Here is a 23,227-nt window from a genome sequence, read left to right as displayed (position 1 = left end):
CTTGTGGCCTAAATGTAGCAATGAGAGGACATTCCATGATATAGTGATGCAGAGTGTGTCCCCATGGTGCAGCACACACCACACAGCACACACCAGGAGAAGCACTGACTTCCCAAAAGTATTTGTAGTCTAATCTGAGCCTCTTTGCCACCCTGTCGTGTGATGCAGTGTGTCTCCCATAGGTGTAAGCACAGATCTGGGAGACACGTGCATAGTGAAGACTAGTGCTACTGCCCCTATGGCAACAAAGTTCCAAATGATCACTAATGCTACCATGTACAAAGTCCTTAATGCTACTCTTAACCCGTTTCCGCTCCTCTATTTCCTGCTATAATAGATATCATATCTTTGTATTCATATAAGATCATGCCATGAGGACCACCTTGACTCCGTGGCACTGAGTGAGAGTGAACTACTATTGAAATATCACTTCCCTTGGCATGACCTTTTCCCTTTGTAACTTCATGTGGTAGAAGACGACTCAGTGGGGCATGTAATTCTCACTCATACCCAGATTTTGCTTCACTTACTGACTATATGAGAGAATTGTATGCCCCACTGAGTCCTCCTCTGCCAGATGAAGTTACAAAGAGAAAAAAAGTTCATGCCAAGGGAAGTGATATTTCAATAGTAGTTAACATCACTCAGTGCCATGGAGTCAAGGTGATCCTCAAGGCATGATCGTATATGAATACAAAGATATGATATTCATTATGTCAGGCAATAGAGGAGCGTAAACACAAAATATTGCTGTGAAAGCAACACACAAACATAAGGAAAGAAGCAGCAGCCAATGCCGATCAGCGGCGGACAAATGCGCGGCGCCTCCTCCTCATCTCCTGCTTTGATTTTGGTATTCCATGCAAGATTTAACTTTGTGCTTTATAAAACAATCCTTTCATGGCGGCAAAGCTTGTAAAAAAGCTAATAAAAATGTTGTTTTGTGACCATTTAATGTATATACAAAACAGTAACACCTCCTTGGCAGGTGGTGTTACCAACAGCCTGCTAGCAACCTATACTCGCCACAGTGAGATATGGCCGGTAGGGCGTGACAAAGGGATTCCCCCAGTGTTGCCATTATCACCGTCTACTTCTTTCTCCAAACCTGCTCAATCGATCTATAACCTCTGCCTCTGTCTTTTTTTTTCTCTCTTTGTGTTTCTATATAAATTGGTGCATTTCCGAAGTTATTTCCGGAATTATTACGACTTTTGTTCCACATCACCAATGATGTAACAATCAAAGGGTGTTTTCTGTATAAAGGTTTCGTTTCTCCCAGTCGTAAACGTGGCATATGAGTGAGGGAGGACGAAATTGCCACTTCACCAAATCGTCAGTGAAGGAATTCTTGGCGTAGTAGGCACATGTTTTCGCTATGGATCATTCTTCTGCTTTAAGCTTGCCATATGGCCACATTCATAGTCAACCTAAGGCAGTTATTTGCAACGTCAATAGGTACTTCTTGGAAGAGAGAGAGAGAGAGAGAGAGAGAGAGAGAGAGAGAGAGAGAGAGAGAGAAAGCAGGCTGGTGATCTGTGATGTGGCATCGCTGAGGGAATCCCCTTGGTTTCCACGCCCTAATGGCCATTTCTCACTACAGCGGGTATAGTTACCATGGCAACGATATTCCCTATACGTTAATGATACCATTTCGCGGCCAGAAGTTGCTCCGTTCGCTATTAATTTTTTTTTTTTTTTTTTTTATCCTGGCCCAAAGCATCTCAGTGTGGTTCCCACCAGAAGCAGCATGCGTGTGCGTGGTGTCATTGAGTCGAGTTAACTTGCGTTAAATTAAATAAATCGCGTAATTTAATCGTAACTCCTTAAATATCGAGTCGTGTTAAATTGAAATCACGTTATTAAAGTTCGCGTTAATTGATAATTTATCTAAACTGAGAGACTGCACACACACACACACACACACACACACACACACACACACACACACACACACACACACACACACACACACACAAGATTGGTTAAGTATAGATATGGAGACGGGGCCACACGAGCATAAAGCCCAGGCCCTGTAAAACTACAACTATAAAATATAAGTAAATACAACTAGTTAAATACACACACACAACTCGCTCCGTAATGGGGAAGACTGGCTGGGTGACCAGCAGATGACCGAGGTGAAACACACACACACACACACACACACACACACACACACACACACACACACACACACACACACACACTATTATATTTAAAAAAAAAAAAAAAAAAAATATATATATATATATATATATATATATATATATATATATATATATATATATATATATATATATATATATATATACACACACACACACACAGTGGAATCTCTCTAACAGTGTACAGTTTAATTCAGTAATCATGTTCACTTTATGCAATTTTTATATTATGCAATCCCTTCAGGATTCCTTCCTTGCATAAATCGAGAAATCCTTGCACTTTCAATGTCCCTCATCAAACTATAGCATTTCACTAACCATTCACCTCTTTTCCCCAAAATTTCACACGTATATAAACATAACAAATCTTAATTTTCACAACAATACCCATTTACTTCATAAACAAACTTATACTTTCAATCTCTCTCTCATTAAACTACATTTACCAAACCATCCACCTTTCTCTGCTACATTTTTTTTTTTCAAGTACATAACATAACTGGACTCAATATTTACAACCAGGCGTGAGTATGGTTATGATTACTAACCGAAAGATCATAATCTATTGCTGTGATTACGTAATCATTACCAAATCATAATAAAAAAACATAATTTGTGTGCAAATCATGATCAAAATTTACTCTGCGGTGATAATCATAATCAAATCATAATCAAATTTTTCTTGATAATAATCATTGATTAAAATATGATTATTGTGATTATCTATTTATAATTTCCATGAAACACTATACTTTTAGGTCAAAGTATGTTTTGAAAGCATTGTCACCGTCTCATGTTTTTACTTGCTTTTCTACCATGATATAGGGGAAGGTTGCGGGGGGCATAAAGTAGACCAGTGGTGCAAAGTGGACAGCTGGGTTTCCCACGAAACCAATGGTACAAAATTTCAAACAGCAAGTACAATAACTTCGGTAACATAAATAGCCGCAAATTACTTCCTTCACAAACTCGACAACTGCAGGATCATCTCAACAAGAAATTTCGATCTATTGGTCGTGTCTGTGTTAAAGTTGACCTTTGGACAAACAGACATATGTATTCGTACCTTGGGATCACATTTCAGTTCACTGATAACTTTCAGCTTTAATTAACAGTGCTAGCATGCAGAACATTCAAAGGGTCCCACACTGCAGAAAAATTCATGTCACTTTCACTGAAATCATCACTAGTTTTAACTTAGAAACAAAGGTTTTTACAATGTAACTGACACTGCCAGCCATATCATTTGTGACACTTGTCGGTCTGGACGGTGTGGACACTAATCAAGACAGTGAAAGTCAAGAGGACGATGACATTTTTTGGCATTTCCGATAACAGTGAGAACTTACTGGAGCATTTGCCTGAGCATGTAAGATGTTTTCCTCATAATTTACAGAACACTGTGAAAGATGGGCTTGCGGAAGCAGGGCCTATATCAGGAGTTATTGGAAAAACTTCAGGTCTAGTATCACACATTCGTCCTTCTGCACTGCATGGCATCTGACATTTTTTAAGGTAAATGCAGACCTCAGATCAGAAATGCAACCAGATGGAACAGCAATAACAAAATGCCTCGCACCTTTCTGAATATTGATTCAACCAAGCTTGATCAGTTAAGACATGTCCAGTAAAGCTATCCAAATAGTATGAACTTAATCTCATCAAGGAAATAACAGCCATCTTGACACCATTTGGAGTAGTAACTCTAGTGTCAGGGAGAAAATATAACGTCAAGCAAAGTAATAGTTAATTCCATGCCTTCGTGGACTGAACAACTGTCACAGACATATAAGTCAAACATGATCACCACTCTCAAAAGCTCAATCGAGAAAAGACTGAAGGCATGGATAGGTTTCAGCTGGCTTCACTCCTAGATCCCCGCTGTAAGACGGACTGGTGCTCACCAGAAGAAGTCAGTTTAATGAAGTCGCTACTGAAGAAAAGGGAAGATGAAGTTATACCGGCACTAAAGAAAAGGATTCCCTTCAGGAAAATTAGGAGGCCCCCTACGAAAAAATGCAAGCTGTTCAAATTTATGACATGAGTTCTTCCCTTTGTACATAAACATCAACTTTATCATAAATGGAATCCTATTTGAGTCAGTCAACAGTCAACAACAGAGCATGACAGTGATCCCCTTCTTTCCTGGAAAAGAATCACCTCAATTAACAATACTGACTCTCCACTACCTGTGTATCCCTGCATCAATCAGCTCCAGTTGAGAGACTTTTCTCTGTTGCTGGGAAAGTCTTACGTCCTGAACGATGCAGATCGATTGATGCTCGCTTCGAGGAGTTGATGTTTATCAAGTGTAACAAACACATAGTAAACTAAACCATAACATGAAAAATAATTAAGTGTATATTGAATTCTATATTTTGTAGGGAAATATTTTCATTATTACTGAAGTTTTTATATTTTACAGGGAAATACTTTATATTCATTATTACTAAAGTTTTTATATTTCGCAGGGAAATACTTTGTTTTCATTATCATTGAAGTTTATATATTTTGCAGAAAAATACTTGCAATGTATTATATACTATAAAACAAAAACAAATAAAACTTCTTACACACAAATGTATGTTTTTAATAGCATTTCTTAGTATATGGGATCCAAACAGTGTTCAAATATGTAAAAATGTATCTAATAAATAAAATTTGCTACCTGTTTAGGCATTGTACTGTACTTAACCAATGTTTTTTTATATATAAATAATCACTGAGAAATGTGATTATAAGCATAATTCAATCATAATCATGCACAAAACGAAAAAAAATAATCATAATAAAAAACAGCAAAACTCAAGTAACCATAATCAAATCATAATCAGAAAAATGAAAAAAACAAGTAATCATAATTTAATCAGAATAAAAAAAAGTAAGAATGCCATACACAGTGGGGTGGTCTGTCCAGAGCCAGAACACCACCATCAGCCTGACAGTGATAGCTGCTGGCCACCAGAGTGACACCCACTCACTACATTTCGGCCACCTCAAGGCATAGCTCAGTTCTAGCGAGGCACAGCGGAGTGATGATGGCCTCTTCCTGGGGCATATAACACACGTACACACATATATATACACACACACATACACACACACACACACACACCGCGTAGTGTACGTAGTGGTTAGCACATTTGGCTCACAACTGAGGAGGCTCGGGTTTGAGTCCCGGGCGTGGCAAGGCAAATGGGCAAGCCTCTTAATGTGTAGCCCCTGGAATGTAACTCGAGGGGTTGTGACTTCGCTTTCCTGGTGTGTGGAGTGTGTTGTGGTCTCAGCCCTACCCCAAGATCGGTCTATGAGCTCTAAGCTCGCTCTGTAATAGGGAAGGCTGGCTGAGTGATCAGCAAACGAACGTGGTGAATTATACAAAAACACACACACACACATACACACACACACACACACACACACACACACACACACACACACGCACACATACACACACGCACGCACGCACACACACACACACACACACACACACACACACACACACAACGATAGTAATGCTACTACTATACTCACTCATACACTTCCATTCCCCATTTCTTCCTCCTATCACTACACTTTGGCCCCCGACACACGAAGCGATTTTAGAAGCGCGATTTGAGAAGCGCGATTCCAAAGTCAATGCAAGTCTATTAGAGCCTTCAGACGTGGTCGCGACTCGCTGTGTTGGAAGCGCGACTCGAGATATCCCTTGGTGAAGCGCGATTCCCGAGCGACTCGAGTTACATATGTTACTATGAAACCCCACATACGAGGCGACAGCTTCCCGCGATTTCATCACTACTTGCATCTCATTGGCTGGTCAGGGTGAGATTAGAGCCAATGAGCGATCAGGCAGTTTTCCTCCACGTGGAGTCCGAGCGCGGGGCAGCTGGGAGGGGGAGTGAGGGGTAACTGGTAACATCTGGCTTGGAGGAGTGCATCACAACCACGCATAGCAAGATGAGTGACCAGGGATCTGCTGACCACTTTGATACCGAATTATTAATAGATGAAATAGAAATAGCTTCCCGCGTCATTAGTGGGTGTTATGGCCAATGAGAGGGCAGTCCACGTGGATACAGTAGCGGGGATGGGGGGTATGGTGGGGGAGGGGGTATGCTGTCGCTACACCAGTCGCTGTGTGTGTGGGGTCAACCCAGAATCGCGCTTCTCAAGTCGTGCTTCTAAAATCGCTTCGTGTGTGGGGGGCCTTTATGTATTTCAGGTGGGAAACAACAGGTAGGAAGCACTGATAATTGAAGAAAAAGAATGATGTGTTGACATGTCTTTATCCAGATTATGGTGGATGTCGGGCAGGCTGAATGGGGATATACATAACTATTGCCTTATTTAACACAGTTTGGGCAATCTATCTATTTTGGTATTTAATTCTGGCTTTTGCTTCACTCTCTGGGTCTGGAAGCACAAGGTGGTGTAGAAAAACATTGGTGGACTAACCTGAGGGAAAAGCATGGTTGAGGTACCCCTGTGGTCCAATATTTACGTATGCAGTTAATTTTAAAAATCACCAAAAGAAAAAAAAAGGTATCCATACTGGAATGCACTATATTTTCATACTTAACAAATACTTCAACTGATAACCAAAATATAACAACGTTACCAAATCTATTGTTTACCAACCAGAGTCCAATGAACCATCTGTATTTCAAACTAATGGCACCACAAACATGTGCATCATAATGTCGAGAAGGAAAGCACAGCCACACTGAATTTTATTGCATTTTCCGATTTTTTTTTCCAGCCAAATAAAAAAAAAAAAAAACACATTCCGCATTGTATAAAGATTTGTTTTCTATTTTGGTACCGTTAAGATTTTTAATTTGAAAACACGAAGGAAGATCAAATCTTATGGCATATTATTACTTGGGTCGTGTTTTTCACGTTTTATATCAAGCACCAAAACAATCCTAGACGCATTAATTAGAAAAATTATTATAGAATGCTGAAAGTGTTATTTCAAAGAGAAAACAAAAAGCATACCTAGACACAATCATATTACAGATTACAGCTTGATTTACATTTCTGTCAATAAATAAAATATAAATACAATGCAAACTTCAATAATAAATGGGGAAAAAGCATGATGTACAGCCTAAGTAGTTTTTTGCACCTTTTATCACCATCTCCATCTCCCCTTCCTTCCCTCCCACATTTCTCCCCTCCCATCCATCTCCATCCTCTCAACCTACACCAACACAGCGCGCCCTTAAAAACATCTGTAAACATCTGCAAAACCCTCGAAAAACGCAGGTTGGGGCGCCAGCTAGCTATGTCTTGGTGTGTGTTTGTATTCACGGTCTCTTGCTGGTAACTAAGGAATATACAATTTAATAAACTTGATATAGAATCCTTGCTGGTCATCCAGCTCATGGTACAATAACGAGAGACAGGTAGACTGGTAAGTCTTCTGAAACGCTGTTTCTGTGACGTCAACCACTCGCCTAGCCAGCTCTTATCGCGATAGTCTGCTACTCAATAAATCATGAATAATTAATATAAAACTTTTTTCTTTTCATGATCCATTAGTTATGCAGTTGAAAATTAAATATGATACACATTAGTGATTGAATGTTGATATTTCATAGCGATAGACAAGATATTGTCAGACATGTCAGATAGCCTAGTACACATGTGTCAAACTCAGGGACACGGCCCGCGGTGTAATTATAATTGGCCCGCGAGATCATATCAAATGTGCATTATAGCTGGCCCGTGGTATATACTGTGCCGCTAATACTACAAATCCCACAATGCTTTGCTATAGTCCTTCTACGCTATGGAGTCACTTTGGGAGTGGACGCTGCGGTAAATCCCCGGCTCGCCACTATGCCAAATCAGCCCCAACACATATCACGTCGTGTCATTCGTCACCTATTTACTAATTATTCTTATGTTTATTTCCCATTAAATACTTTTTTTTAGATTCAATAAGGGTTTGTAGTGTTATGAATGCACTAGTATTGTAATATAGATAATAACAATTAGTATACATACAAAAATAGCACGACACTTGGCAACGCTATTTTGCTGGGTTGTCAGGTAGGTCTGGGAAGGCAGGCAGGTCAGGGGTCGGGGATTAAGGTGGGTCAGGGTCATTCATTCATCACCTGGCCACCCACCCAGCAAGATGGAAGGAAGCGTCACGAATCGTGGTGGACACAGCCGAGAGAAAAAACTTTTATACAACGTATAGAAAGTTTTTTGGGAGTTTTCTTTACCCTTTTCTACAAAATTATGCAGAGAGAGAGAGAGAGAGAGAGAGAGAGAGAGAGAGAGAGTGGGTGGTGGTTGGGTGGTATAGTCCTAAAAGGGTCAGGCGATCTCTAATCCTTTTTAATTGCCATAGTACACTCCAGTTGACAAAATCAACGCGCTCAGCGCCGAGTTTTCCCGGCGATTTGCCGACTTTGAGGCTCAGAAAGGGAGATTTGAACTGCTCAGTAACCCGTTTGCAATCGACGTGGAAAGCGCACCAACCAGCCTCCAAATGGAGCTAATTGAACTCCAGTGTAAAGACGTGCTCAAATCAAATTATGACTCTGTTGGTGCTGCGCGGTTTCCATGTTTCCTCCCCGACACAATGCCTCAATTACGCACCCAAGCTGCTCAGATGTTCTCAATGTTCGGCAGCACATATCTATGTGAACAACTGTTCTCTCTGATGAAGGTGAACAAAACACCTCACAGAAGTCGACTCACTGATGAACACCTTTACTCCGTCCTGAGGCTTTCCTCAGCTCAGAACCTGACCCCAGACATTGATGAACTTGCATCTAAAAAAAGATGCCAGGTATCTGGCTCAGACCAATGTGCAGAGTAAATCAGAGTGTAGCAAACTGAGCTTGAATATATCTGTTTCTTATGCACTTTTCTACTGCAAGGCAGGGTCTGTTAATAGTTGAAATGTTGGATTTTTATTAAATGACATTATTATTTTTGGTTCTTTTGTTGTTGGCTTTGAAAAAGGTTTACTTCAAAAAGGAACTTGAAAGGAGGAGGAGGAGAGACATACTTTATTTATTTATTTAAATAAGAAATTAATACCAGATTCTGTGTTTAAGCAAAACTAAAGTTTGTTTCCATATGAAAAGGTTAAACATTACATATCAGTTGCAGTTAATTTTTCAATAAATATTGAGTTTGGCCCATGACTTTACTTCACTGCTTAATTTTGGCCCACTGAGAATTTGAGTTTGACACCCCTGGCCTAGTAGATGTGGCTCAAAAACATTGTTAGTAGATTTTTCAAGCCATATACATTATGCATAATTGCATAATGCACATTGATTTCCTCTTATCCTCTTCGCCTTCATGTACGTACCTTCGTCGTCTTCCTCAGCACCTCACTGTTCTCTTTACATATAAAACTACAAGAGGCTAAAGGCTAATGCACGTATGAGTCTAAAGGAGATCCACACTATACAGGGACGGTCACGCTCTGTTTACGGTGCTGTCACATACTAAATCCATTTCAGTGGAGACCGTAAGCCATTGAAATGCATGTAATATGAATGGACCATGAGTGCATACCGCTATTTAAACGTGGCAATCCATTCCTTTAGCTTGCATCGGCCCTAAACTATTCACACTTCATATAGATACTTTATTCTTGAGTGTAAACCCATGGTACAATAACGAGAGACATCAAAGAGTTATTGTACCATGGTACAGTCAGTAGCCTGTAAGGCTGGCATAGCCTGTAAATTATGGACTATAGTCTGACCGGGCTTAATTTACGGCTATGGTGGGGCGAGGGTATCTCTACAGTTCTGCCACGTTTCCAAAAAATGCGATGTGAAATGGAAGTTATTGGTGTACAAGGCATCGCAAACACCATCAATTCAGATGTATAAAATTTTGACTTGTGTATATAGATGGCTGAATCAACAGTAACCATCATATGCATAAAAAAAACTATATAGTACCATACAAACATGGCATACATATTCAACAGTGTTGCTGATATCAACTGTAGTAACTTATAATGGTACTTAGCGTATGTTTAGGGTGTGTAATAATATCAGCGTTACAGATATAAGATAATGAGCATGGAAAAAAGAAATAATCTATTATCCAAAGTAAAAAAAAAAATAGTAGAAGTCTTGTGAGTGGCGGCAATACTGATGAACCCAGCCTGGCCAGGCCGAATAGCCTCACCTTGTAGTACCAGATGTTGCTATAATTATAAGATAAAATGCTCACATTTACTGGCTTTTACAGTAATTTCAAGGGTGAGGCATAATCGCATTCATAATTCGTAAGCCAAGCTAATGTGTAGTTTCTATTTTTACAAAATAGTAGGTATATGCCAATACCTAAGTGAAAAAAAAAAAAGCCTTATTCACTTGTGAGCGGCAACTCTTCCACACCCAGCTGGTGGCCTTGACACATTGTGGTGGTGACGTGACTGACCTCGTGCTACTCACTTATATATATATATATATATATATATATATATATATATATATATATATATATATATATATATATATATACAATTATAAATGACTCTCTGCTTACCTTTGATTCTTTAGTAAGAGAGAGAGATTAACAGAACAACAGTAGTGAAAACGTGGCAACACTGTACATAGACGCTCGCCCCCCCATGGCCGTAAATTAAAGCTGGTCAGACTATAGGTCTAGGCTACTAGTAGAACTAATTTCGTTCATTAGGCATAAGCAGATTATACAATTTCTAATTTGGAGTGTTGAAACTGATCAGATTCAGCCAGTAAATCTAAGTTTCCTTACCTGTATTTTCTGCAGAAAGGCCACTTCCATTATCGTGTCCACGGAATGGCAGATTTTGATCAGGGACTGCCTCAGTTTTTAGATCCCTCCAACTCTTTGGAACTGGGGAACCTAATAACTCATATTTCAAATTGCGCTTAATTTGGGCAGAACTAAAATGTTGCTCACAAATCACGGCATTATTTACGTTTACTGTGTCAGCACGATAGCATTTTTGGAGCCACTGTCTTGCGATGGTCTTGTTCTTGGGGAATCTATAATATCTAAAATTATTAAACTTAGCAGGCGTGCATCCATACACTGCACAAGGTCTAGCTCTGCCCATACTAACAATAAGAAATTAATATTAAGACACATGAAACATACAATCCAAGATCAAATTCTGCCACACGTGTACACTCACTCAAAGATATGGAGTTGTTTACACGACCGGATGACGTCACTGAGTCAGCTGGTGGTTCCAATAATGTTCTCGTGCGTCTACCTATCAAAAAGTTATTGTACCATGATCCAGCTAGCCAGCCTCCCCATTACAGAGCGAGCTGAGAGATCATAGACGATCTTCGGGTAGGACTGAGACCACAGCACACTCCACACACCGGGAAAGCGAGGCAACAACCCCTCCAATTACATCCCGTACCTACTTACTGCTAGGTGAACAGGGGCTACACATAACGAGGTTTGCCCATTTGCCTTGCCGCGCCCAGGACTCAAACCTGGGCCTTCTCAGGTGTGAGCCGAGTGTGCTACACTACGCGGTACGTGTGTGTGTGTGTATGTGTACGGTCACCTGATGGTCAACCAGCCATCCTTCCCCATTACGGAGCGAGCTCAGAGCTCACAGACTGATCTTCGGGTAGGACTGAGACCACAACACACTCCACACACCGGGAAAGCGAGGCCACATCCCCTCGAGCTATATCGCATACCTATTTACAGCTAGGTGAACAGAGGCTACACATTAAGAGCTTGCCCATTTGCCTCGTCTCTTCCCGGGACTCGAACCCGGGCCCTCTCGATTGTGAGCTGAGCGTGCTAACCACTACTCCCAGTGCCACTTAAAAAAATATATATATATATAATAATAATGAGAAAACTCCATAAATACGTGATAGATGTGAATTCTTCGAGGCACAAAAACTTATTCTTACCTCCTCTCGCGCAGCACAACACGCCATGGTGACGGGATATAGCAGATCACGAGGAAAATCAAACAACACGACAGAATCATAACACTAACCAACGCACTCAAAAAAAAAAAAAAAAAAAACGTGAAAAAAGCGTCAAATACCCTTCATACAAACACCAAACAAACATCTTAGGAGACAGAAAACCTTGCTGACTTCCCCATCAAACGAAGCGGTCTTGTACGTCCTACCACATTTCAAAACTAATTTTCGAACACCTCTATAAATACATTACATAGATGCATAATTTCATACGTACTTATTATTATGCCTTTCCTTCCCTTGCTTCCCAAAAAACGGCAGGATGAAACAATACACACTTCACGGATCGAGAAAACATAAATAATAAACCCGATCCTATAGCACTAGCTATAGCTGCCCGCCCCACTATTACAGTAGTTTCGTCATGTTCAGCAATACAATTATAAATAACTCTGTAAGTACATACATAACAAAAACTCAGATTTTCACAAAGCTGTTTTTACTTACCTCTTCTTCCTCCTCACAACACGCCATGGTGAAGGCATGGCTGTAATGGTGAAAATTTAGCCTCATTTCCCGTACGCTACACACAACAGCACATCGCTACCTCACCTGACGCTGCTGTGCGACGCTAAACTGACTCAGCTGAAACGCTAACCGGAAGAATCTCGGGGACAAGTAGATTCATGAAGGATACGAATCCCAAGAATCCACCAGGCCAAGCTAGTAATCGGACTTTCGATTACTCAAGATAGCGAATTCTGCGCAGCCCTTTTCACTTATTTTTCCTTTTTATTTAAGATGGTAAAGCTGGCCAAGGGCAACATAAAACTAGAACAAAAGGCCTACTTGCCAGTCCCCGTGCAGGACTGAAAGAATTATACAGGGTGGGGCAAATCAAATGCTCGAGTTTTGATACGCTATTAGGAAAAGTAAAACAATACTTACAGAATTATTTGTTGTTTTATTCGAATGAGTATACAATGCCGTTTGTGTGATCACTTTTTGAAGATGGCATCGGGAAGATGGTGGCCATCTGTATAGTGATGCACTGTTGAAGGCGATGTCTGAAGTTTTCGGCTGTTCTTCGGCACATCACAAGGGGTATTGCAGCGATTTCCTCCCGAATTCACATCTTCAGTTCTTACAAATTGTGTGGCCGACTTCACCGCTCCATTCCCCTAAAGTCACTGTTTGGTGTTCAGTTTCCAAATTTGCGGTAATTGGACCTTATTTCTTTGAGGAGAATGGAAGATCTGTCACCGTCAACTCTCAACGTTATCTTGCGATGTTGGAAGACTTTTTTGAACCGAAATTGGAAGAATTAAGTGAGGAAACAAATCTTGGAGACATCTGGTTCCAACAAGATGGAGCAACACCCCACACTGCTCAAGTTGCAATGGTCAAATTGCGACAGATGTTCCCAGCACGCCTCGTCTCTCGGAGGGTGATGTCGAATGGCCCCCACGCTCACCTGATTTGAGCATTTGCGACTTTTTCCTGTGGGAATATCTCAAGGAGAAAGTGCTCTGAAGTCGGCCCCACAATTTGGAAGAATTGAAGATGTGAATTCGGGAGGAAATCACTGCAATACCCCTTGAGATGTGCCGAAGAGCAGCCGAAAACTTCAGACATCGCCTTCAACAGTGCATCGCTATACAGATGGCCACCACCTTCCCGATGCCATCTTCAAAAAGTGATCACACAAACGGCATTGTATACTCATTCGAATAAAACAACAAATAATTCTGTAAGTATTGTTTTACTTTTCCTAATAGCCTATCAAAACTCGGGCATTTGATTTGCCCCACCCTGTACGTAGGTATGCGTACTAGCAAAAAAGAGAGAGAGAGAGAGAGAGAAAAAAAAAGAAAATTACGTCTTGAAACTACTCGTGTTAATGTTAAGTATTGTTTTACTTTTCCTAATAGCCTATCAAAACTCGGGCATTTGATTTGCCCCACCCTGTACGTAGGTATGCGTACTAGCAAAAAAAAAGAGAGAGAGAGAGAGAGAGAGAGAGAGAGAGAGAGAGAGAAAAAGAAAATTACGTCTTGAAACTACTCGTGTTAATGTTCCCACAATAATAATATCAATAAAAATGATAATGAGGATAATAATATGCGATTATCAACACTTCCTTTCATCCAATTTCTTGTGTTTCGTCACGTCAATATTCAACTGCGGTAGTTAGTTAGGTAGCAGCAAGAGACCAATGACGTACGGTAGAGCCAACTTATATAGTAACAAAAATAGTCACAAATTCATGGTCAAGTATAAACCACTGATCATTAGAAAAAAAAAAAATGGGATAAAGCAGCAGCCACGGAGCAAATTACCTACAGAAAACTCTTTATTTTGTATTTCTAAGCACAAAACTAAGCAAAGAAGAGCTCTGAGGAGTATAGGAAGAAGGGGAAAACTTTAAGATGAGATGATCATATAAACTGTAAGGAGGAGCCGTTGCAAAGAATGTTTTGTAAGGCATTGAGCCAAGCCAAGGCAAAGTTGTCGTCAGAGTTGCCAGGTCCGTGGTTTTCTCGCCCAATTGGGCTCTTTTTCATGGTATTGGGCGTGAAAAATATGGTTTCCGCGGTTTGGCGCTTTTTGGGCTCTTTTTACCGCAGTTGGGCTATTTTTTGGGCTACTTATATTTGAAAATATATAATATACTCTTGCCTTCCCGACATACCAAATCAGGGGGTAGACTCACTCGTATGATAAGGAGTGGCGCCAGGTCAGCCAGCAGAAGGGTGTGAACAAGTCTCTCCTCTCCCTAAGGGGATTACTACTAGGGCCGCATGACCTCATTAAGCCCGTAGGCCACCCATCCTGAACACCTGCATGCCACACCCATAATTTCCACATTCACCTCACAGCACACACACTGAAACACAGCCAGTTTATTCTCAGCCTCGTAGCTGCCTCAGCCTGCCTGGAGGAGATACAAGTATACTGGATACAGGCCACGTGCATACGTGTGTACGCTCAAGTGAACATGAGCAAGTGGTCGAAATACAGCAAAAGTACAGTAAAGAGTGGGAACAAGAGGATGGGCTAAAGACGTGGATAAGGAGTATACCCGGCGATGACAATCATGCAGCCTGCAAATTTTGCAAAACTGTGATCAGAGCCCATCACACTGACCTTATCAAGCATGGTCTGACAGCAAAGCATAAGAAAATGCTGCTCCATTTTCTAACATGAGGACTCTGTTTCAATCAGGGTTATCAAGAACAAAAGTCACTAGTGATGGAAAAGTTGCTGAGCTGAAGTTAGCAGCTCACATTGCATGTCATTCCAGCATCAGGACAATCGATCACATGGGTGAGCTGGTAAAAGACATTTCTGGTAAGGATATATCCTTACACAGGACAAAATGCACGGCACTCGTGAACAAAGTGTTAGCACCGACAAAGTGTTATGCACAGACAAAGCATATGCTGTAACAAGTTTCTTCCCACAGAGGAAATGCTGTCATTATGTACACAAGATATATACTTCACAAGTGCTGACAATGATGATGATAACTATATTGATATAGATTAACTGTTGAATAAGATATCACTGTACATATATATATATATATATATATATATATATATATATATATATATATATATATATATATATATATATATATATATAATCGTTAATATTGCTGTTACTACTACTACTACTACTACTACTACTACTACTACTACTACTACTACTACTACTACCACCACTACTACTACTACTACTACTACTATTATTACTATTATTATTATTATTATTATTATTATTATTATTATTATTATTATAGGTTTAAATAAAGTATGTCTCGTTTTCTACCTTTCTCGTTTTTAACACAACATGCATATTATTCATAAAATATTGGGCTCTTTTTGGGCTCTTTTGGAGGGTGGGGTCCGCGGGTTTTGGGCTCTTTTTGGAGTAAAAGTGCGCGGGAATACTGCCGCAGACCTGGCAACCCTGGTTGTCGTGTCCACTGTCCAGTGTCCACGGTCCACCTGAAGGCACAACCACGCAAGGGTGAGGTATCTTTCTTTCCTTGGTTAACCAGATTTCTGTCTCCTCGGTGTTAGCCACGTAGTGTGTTGTACAGTGAGATATTGCTGGTGAACCTGAGTTTGGTGGTGTTTGTTGTACCTACACATCTTGGGTGCTCTATGTTGTTACCCTTCTCTTTGTTGATTGCCTGCAGTCGTCTCTAATTTAATGATTTAACTTTCTTTTTTCTGATTGACTTACTCCATATTGTCTCCAGTCCTATTTGTTTGTGATGTTACGTTTGTTGGTTGAATTGATTGACTTCCCTATAATTACCTCCAGTCATATCTATTATTATTCTTCTTAAGTGATTACCTTTTACTAGTAATTGTCTCTAGGCCTCTGTTTATCATTGCTATAGATTTGTCTGTTGATGTACCTGTCTCAGTTATCTTGTCTAGGGTGTGAGGAATGGTAATTATCTATAATACATCTACATTCCTCCCAACCTCTCCCACCACCCACCACTTAATATTCTGGGTTCTAAAATAACCTATCCTAGCCCCCACTAGGATATTAACTTAACCAAACATAAACCTAGCCTAACCTAACAAAACATCTAAAAAATTACATTGTTGGATCTAGAATATCTCAGATTTCTGCCACACTCTTTAGTGCTATCCGTAACAAGTGGGACCTGTGGAAGTGTATAGTGTCAAAGTAGGATAAGATGAAGACAGGTATTTTTCAGGGAGTAAATTATCAGAATCACCAAAAACACGGCAAATAAGTGACGAGAATAACTTTAAATGCACCCATAAAGCACATTTTGCAATCATAATAACACAAATGATGTATGAAAAATTCCACACCATGTTGAAAAATCACAACTATTGGAAAAGATTGCAGCTGCACTTTACATGTTCAACCTAACCTAACCTCTACTACTGTGCTTTACAAAATCTACCATGTTTTAGGCGATTCTGATAATTTACTCCCCAGAAAATACTTGTTTTTGTCTTACCTCACCCAAAAATCCTTTATTACCATAGGTCCCCAAGCTTGTTCGGGGTGGAGGGTTGGTGGTATTTATTTCATATTATCTTAATGTATATATATATGGGGCTGCCGTGGTGCAGTGGGACCGCGCGCGCTTTGTGAGCCCCAGGGTTCTCAAGCGCACGGGTTCGAATCCTGGCCACGGTCCGAGGTTAGGAAGGGCATCCACTCGGGGTAACGGTTCCCAAATGCCAAAACTGACTCCTCTGTCAGGAGGCACCGTCCTAGCCCTAATATAATAGGGAAACCGGACGTAAAAAAAAAAGAAAGAAAAGAATCTTAATGTATATATATATATATATATATATATATATATATATATATATATATATATATATATATATATATATATATATATGTGTGTGTGTAATGAATTTTGTAAAAGTCTGGAACAAAATAGTAAAAAAATTAGATGATGGAGCTATACTGGACCATTACTGGACTGTGTTTCTAACTATTGATGGTGACGGGGATTATTGAAATAACCATAGCCCATTGATTTTCAGACTGTAAATATTAATTTCTGGCCAAAAGTACTGACTTTGTCACTGAGCTACTTGAACTACTAAGGTACTTTAGTAGCTAGCTAAAATACTGAGATGATTTGAAAGACCAAACTGAATCAGGAGCAGCCACGTCATCAGGGAGAAAATTTAGAAAAAAAAGTTTCAGTACTTCCATTCAGCTTAAAGCTTCTAATAATCATGCAAATAGTTGTGCATCTGCCTGTTGTCATTGTCATGCACATCCTAAAATCCTATTAACTATTTTAAGTATATATTTGTCATTAGACATTAGACACCCAAACAATTTTCAGACTTAATTGTAACTACACTTTATAAGTTATTAACATGGATTTCAATATCTTGTGGACCTCCCTATTTGCATTAACTGCCAATCAGTAAGGCATTCTTTTATTAGTGTAGTCCTGATTTGGGTGTGTGTCCCACAGATGATATCTTATAGCAGTAGTATCCTGCTACATTGAAGTTTAAATTAGTTAAACTCAATTGATTTAATCAGTTCATTTGAATTAATTTTTGTTTTATTTTATTTACTTCCATAGATTATATTTTTTTTTCAGGTGGTAGTCATGGCATCATCTAGCACAGGTGAGGGCAGCAGCTCCAGCAGCATGTCTCAGTCACAGATAGCTCAACGCACATGGGAGATGGCAAACAACATGGAATCTGTTAATTCTGCTGATGAAATATACCAGTATGATGGTAAACAGCAGCAAGATATTCTCCAAGCTAAGCCATGGGAGAAAGAGTGAGTCGCCTTTTTTGTTTGTGGTTTAGCAAATCATAAATAGATGGTGGCAAGTGTTTTTTAGAAAGTAAGACTGGAGTCTTCTTTTATACCATATGCTATATCTTACATTCTTCGTCTTATATATCATATTCATTGGTGATGCTGGACTAAAATTATTCCATGCTGATGATACTTTGCCTATTTTCCTTACAGTTAGTTATGTAGTTGCAGTCTATGAACTGTTAAGTCCATGATTTTAGAACATGGTGTCAACTTTTGCATTGATCCATCATCTTTTTCCATCTACATCTTCAGACAGAAGTGATTGCATAGGGTTATTGTCAGCTCTTGACAAATGAAAATGACACTGTTTTATATGACTGTTTATTGTCAACAAAAGTGCAGGCTTGTGCTAATAGCTAGAATATGTACTAATGAGAATTGTAAACACTAATATTTGGTTCTTTCAGCCCACACTTCTTCAAACAGATCAAGATCTCAGCCCTGGCACTGCTAAAGATGGTGATGCATGCCCGGTCTGGAGGCACTCTTGAGGTATGTTTCTCATGTAACAATGTTGTATTTCAGTGGATGGATTTCCAGGTTTTAACTCAAATTTAATTTTGAAAGACAGGTTCCATGATTGTGTCTTTGTAAGTATTAGAAGTGTGTAAATTGCTTACATATTGTCTTTGACAAGTTTGGTTTTTAAATTTTTACTCTAATCTTGAAATCTGAACTTAAATTGTTTTATTCTTGTGCGGTCTAAACTTATGAATGATTATCTTACTATGCGTAAGTCTACTTTCAACTTCCATGTGCTTTGTGCTAAGTGAAGCCATTTTTTTTTAGTCTTTACAAACTCTTTCTAAGTTTTATGGTATGAAAGATTTTTGGCAACAATGTGTACATTTTTTCATGTCTTGTTTTACATGCATTTCTCTTGCAGGTGATGGGTCTGATGCTTGGAAAAGTGGATGGACCAACTATGATTGTCATGGATTCATTTGCACTGCCAGTTGAAGGAACAGAGACACGGGTCAATGCTCAGGCCCAAGCCTATGAATATATGACTGCCTATGTGGAGGCTGCTAAGCAGGTTTGTCTTGCACCTTAGTGGGATTATTATACAGTGGAGTTGTTTGTAGTATAATTGTGAATTGTGTTTGTTGATATGAGGCTTATGGATTTTAAAATTGCATTATTTTCAGTAAACAAATGTTGAAGTAAAGTCTTTCTTAAATTTCAGGTTGGACGCCAAGAAAATGTGATTGGTTGGTATCATAGCCATCCTGGTTATGGGTGTTGGCTGTCTGGCATTGATGTGTCTACTCAGATGCTGAACCAAAACTACCAAGAACCTTTTGTAGCCATTGTCATTGATCCTATTCGCACCATTAGTTCAGGGAAGGTCAACATTGGAGCCTTCAGGACATACCCCAAGGCAAGATTCTTTATTATTCAAATAGAGCACTGGTTCACAAGTGATATCAGCAAACTTGATATGTCATGTTAGATTGAATAACAAAGTGAAAACCTTAAAAAGTATCACTGGTGCTGAACAGTATGAAGTAATAGTTACTTATGCCTCTCAATCTCTCTGCAATCTCTCCACAATAATACATCATATTTATTTAATATGCACACTTAATACTTACAAGAGAGTTTTACTATTATTTTGTGAATTAAGCCATTTGTTTTAGCTATAGAATGATTATGGGTGAATTTGACATTAACTAACCTTTAATGACCTCCTTCAGGGTTACAAACCACCTGATGAAGGCCCTTCAGAATACCAAACAATTCCTCTCAACAAGATTGAAGACTTTGGTGTCCACTGTAAGCAGTATTACTCCTTAGATATCTCATACTTCAAATCCTCTCTAGACAAAAAACTTTTGGATTCCCTTTGGAACAAGTATTGGGTAAATACTCTGAGCTCCTCATCACTCATAACGGTAAGTGCTTCTTTTATTTAAAAATTGGCTATTATGGTTATCTATCTGTTAAGATATCTTTTTTGTTCATTATTTTGTCCAGATATTCCACATTGGTTTAGTATGCATACTTCTGCATGTACTTTAGCCTCTTATTTATTTCTGACCTTCATTAGGTTAAGTGTTCTGGTACTGCAAATCCATTTTGTAACCAACATTTTCTTTCACATCTGTAAGATCTTTTTTTACCATTTTGATGATATATATATATATATATATATATATATATATATATATATATATATATATATATATATATATATATATATATATATATATACAATAAACCTTCAATGTAAAGGATCTCGATATACTGGACATCAAATATAACAAACAAAAAATCTGACTGGACAAACCCTCGCTATAATAGATGAAAATCCATTATAGCGAGGGTGTTGTCCCATAACATGATGTATGTAAATAACTTTTATAATGTTGATGATCTTAAATTTATGAAGGAAGGGAAAGTGGAGCAGGAAAGACGCTAGCTGGCAACTTGTGTAATGTAAACAAAAGGTGCATCATTGTACCACACACAAAACTTATATACCACATTTCCACAAGGCTTTCCATTTTATCCACTGCAGAGTAATGAGTTCGGGTGGTTCTTTTAGCTTGCAAGGAAGATACAGTCTCACCAGGCTTCTTAATAGAGTCTGCTGACTTGAAAATAGTAGAGACAGTAGATGGAGTCAAGATGGTGGCGAGCAATACTATTAGTGTTCTCGTCTCGTGTCTATGAATAATATCCAGCTTCACTTCGAGAGTAAGAGACTTCCTGGTCTTCTTAGCAATGCTAGGCGACATTGCAGGGCTGATTGCAGGGCGTTTTGGTGGCGTGTTGAGCATGAGATGACGAACTGGTGCTGGACCCTGTTTTTGTTTTGAACTAAGAGCGGGGAAGGGTAGGGAGGGAGTGGTGAGCGTGTTGTCCACGAGAGGCGCTGGTGTATACAGCGCTTTCAAACTTGGAAAAAATTACCTGGATAAGATTTCATTAAAGCGAGTTTGGTGTTTGTTATATGAGCAGATGGTAGTAAAAGGAAACGTTCATTGTAGCGAAATTTCGTTGTGTGAACATTCGTTAACCCTTAACATACGTTTTGGTACAATTGCACTGTCGCCTGCTTGAGCCTTGAGACATATGTTCCCTCACAATAGGTCATCTTTTCCCATCTTGAGGCGACATCTGGTAACCCCCGTGACCTGGAGGGAGGAAACAGTACTCCGAGTGATGTTATGTCAGTGTTACTCGGTACTGAAGAAAGTGAAGACTCCAGTAGTGATTCTGATAGTGATCTGGGAGACAGAGACCAACCCTCACAGCGACGTTCATAAACCTCCTCACGTAGCCTATTCCCCTCGAGCAATGCCCTGGTGTGTGTCACTCATGGTTGCCTCTACAGGACTGTGCTTGTCGGCCAAGTCACGTAAATCCCATTGCTAATAAGAGTTGCCAGATTCCAATTATTATAGAAATCCACAATACTTGTAATATGTAGTTTCTTTTTCTTTTCCTGTTTTACATATTTCATATATCTGAGTTTGCATTTTCTTGACATGAAAGTGCAAAAGTTCCTACTTTTACATCAAATTCAAATGCCCGAAAGGAGAGAGAGAGAGAGAGCGCGCGGTGTTATTGGAGCCCGGGGGGGTATTTCTTAGTGGCGGGTTCTGCCATGAATTTTTTTTATATGCAATAACTTTGCTCTCAGAGGTCATAACATGTTAAAAACTACGCCGTTGTTCGTTGTACTCAGAATAACACAAAGAAATATGTTTTTATAAGGAAAAAATATTTTTAGCATTTTTGACAGGTGTGATTTTTCTCTGTTGTAACAGACGGAAAGTAAATCAACCCCCTGTACTTTAAGAGTTAATGAAGGTTCACACAACGAAATTTCATTACAACGAAGGTTTCATTTTACTCCCATCTGCTCGTTTAATGAACACCAAACTCGATTTAACGAAGTTTTATCCAGGTAATTTTTTCAAAGTTTGAAAGCACCGCTGTGTCACGCAAGCCAACAGGCTTTTGAATACACCAGAGCCTCTGGTGGACAACATGTGCACCACGCACTCCCCCTGTTCAAAACAATAACAGCGTCACCAGCAGGTCGTCTTTCCTCGCTCAACTTACCATTAAAACGCCCTGCAATGTCGCCTAGCATTGCTAAGAAAACCAGGAAGTCTCTTACTCTCGAAGTGAAGCTGGATATTATTCACAGACATGAGAGAGGCGAGAAAACTAGTAGCATTGCTCGCCACCATTTTGACTCCATCTACTGTCTGTACTATTTTCAAGTCAGCAGATTCTATTAAGAAGGCTGGTGAGACCGTATCTTCCTTGCAAGCTAAAAGAACCACCTGAACTCGTGACTCTACAATGGATAAAATGGAAAGCCTTGTGGAAATGTGGTACATAAGTTTTGTATGTGATACAATGATGCACCCTTTGTTTACATTCCACAGGTTGCCGGTTAGTGTCTTTCCTGCTCCACTCTCCCTCCCTTCATAAATCTAAGATCATCAACATTATAAAGTTACGTACATACATACATTAGTGTACATTATAATGACAAATTAAACTGCCTAAATGTTTAATTTCATAATTTTTACTTTCATTAAACCTTTCACTGTACTATGATGCACTCTCAGTTTGTTTACTCTCAATGGAAGTTCAAGTCAGGGGTTAAACTTGTTATAATTGGTTCACTTAACGAAGTTTCGCTTAACGAAGGGTTTTTAGGAATGTAACCCCTTCGTTAAGTGGGGGTTATATATATATATATATATATATATATATATATATATA

General features: G+C 39.3%; 1 protein-coding gene across 6 annotated transcripts in view; it reads left to right on the top strand.

Annotated features, from left to right (window-relative positions):
* The first annotated feature begins 14,533 nt into the window (after positions 1 to 14,533).
* LOC123506803 (COP9 signalosome complex subunit 5-like) overlaps positions 14,534 to 23,227 on the top strand; it is a 29,750-nt gene continuing 21,056 nt past the window's right edge. For 2 of the 6 annotated variants that reach the window (XM_045259154.1, XM_045259155.1), the window contains exons 1-7: positions 14,534 to 14,616; positions 16,088 to 16,144; positions 18,246 to 18,433; positions 18,886 to 18,970; positions 19,365 to 19,514; positions 19,665 to 19,859; positions 20,176 to 20,373. In XM_045259154.1, coding sequence (XP_045115089.1) covers positions 18,255 to 18,433; positions 18,886 to 18,970; positions 19,365 to 19,514; positions 19,665 to 19,859; positions 20,176 to 20,373 — 807 coding nt within the window. In that variant the 5' untranslated portion in view covers positions 14,534 to 14,616; positions 16,088 to 16,144; positions 18,246 to 18,254. Of the gene's footprint in view, positions 14,617 to 16,087; positions 16,150 to 18,227; positions 18,434 to 18,885; positions 18,971 to 19,364; positions 19,515 to 19,664; positions 19,860 to 20,175; positions 20,374 to 23,227 lie in introns of those variants that run through there. The other 4 variants (XM_045259153.1, XM_045259156.1, XM_045259159.1 and 1 more) reach the window with 3 other exon arrangements.

Source organism: Portunus trituberculatus, chromosome 20 (assembly GCF_017591435.1).
Source record: "Portunus trituberculatus isolate SZX2019 chromosome 20, ASM1759143v1, whole genome shotgun sequence".
In the NCBI taxonomy this organism is placed as follows: Eukaryota; Metazoa; Arthropoda; class Malacostraca; order Decapoda; family Portunidae; genus Portunus; species Portunus trituberculatus.
Note: the sequence above shows the minus strand (reverse complement) of the source record. Positions and strands in the feature narration are given on the sequence as shown.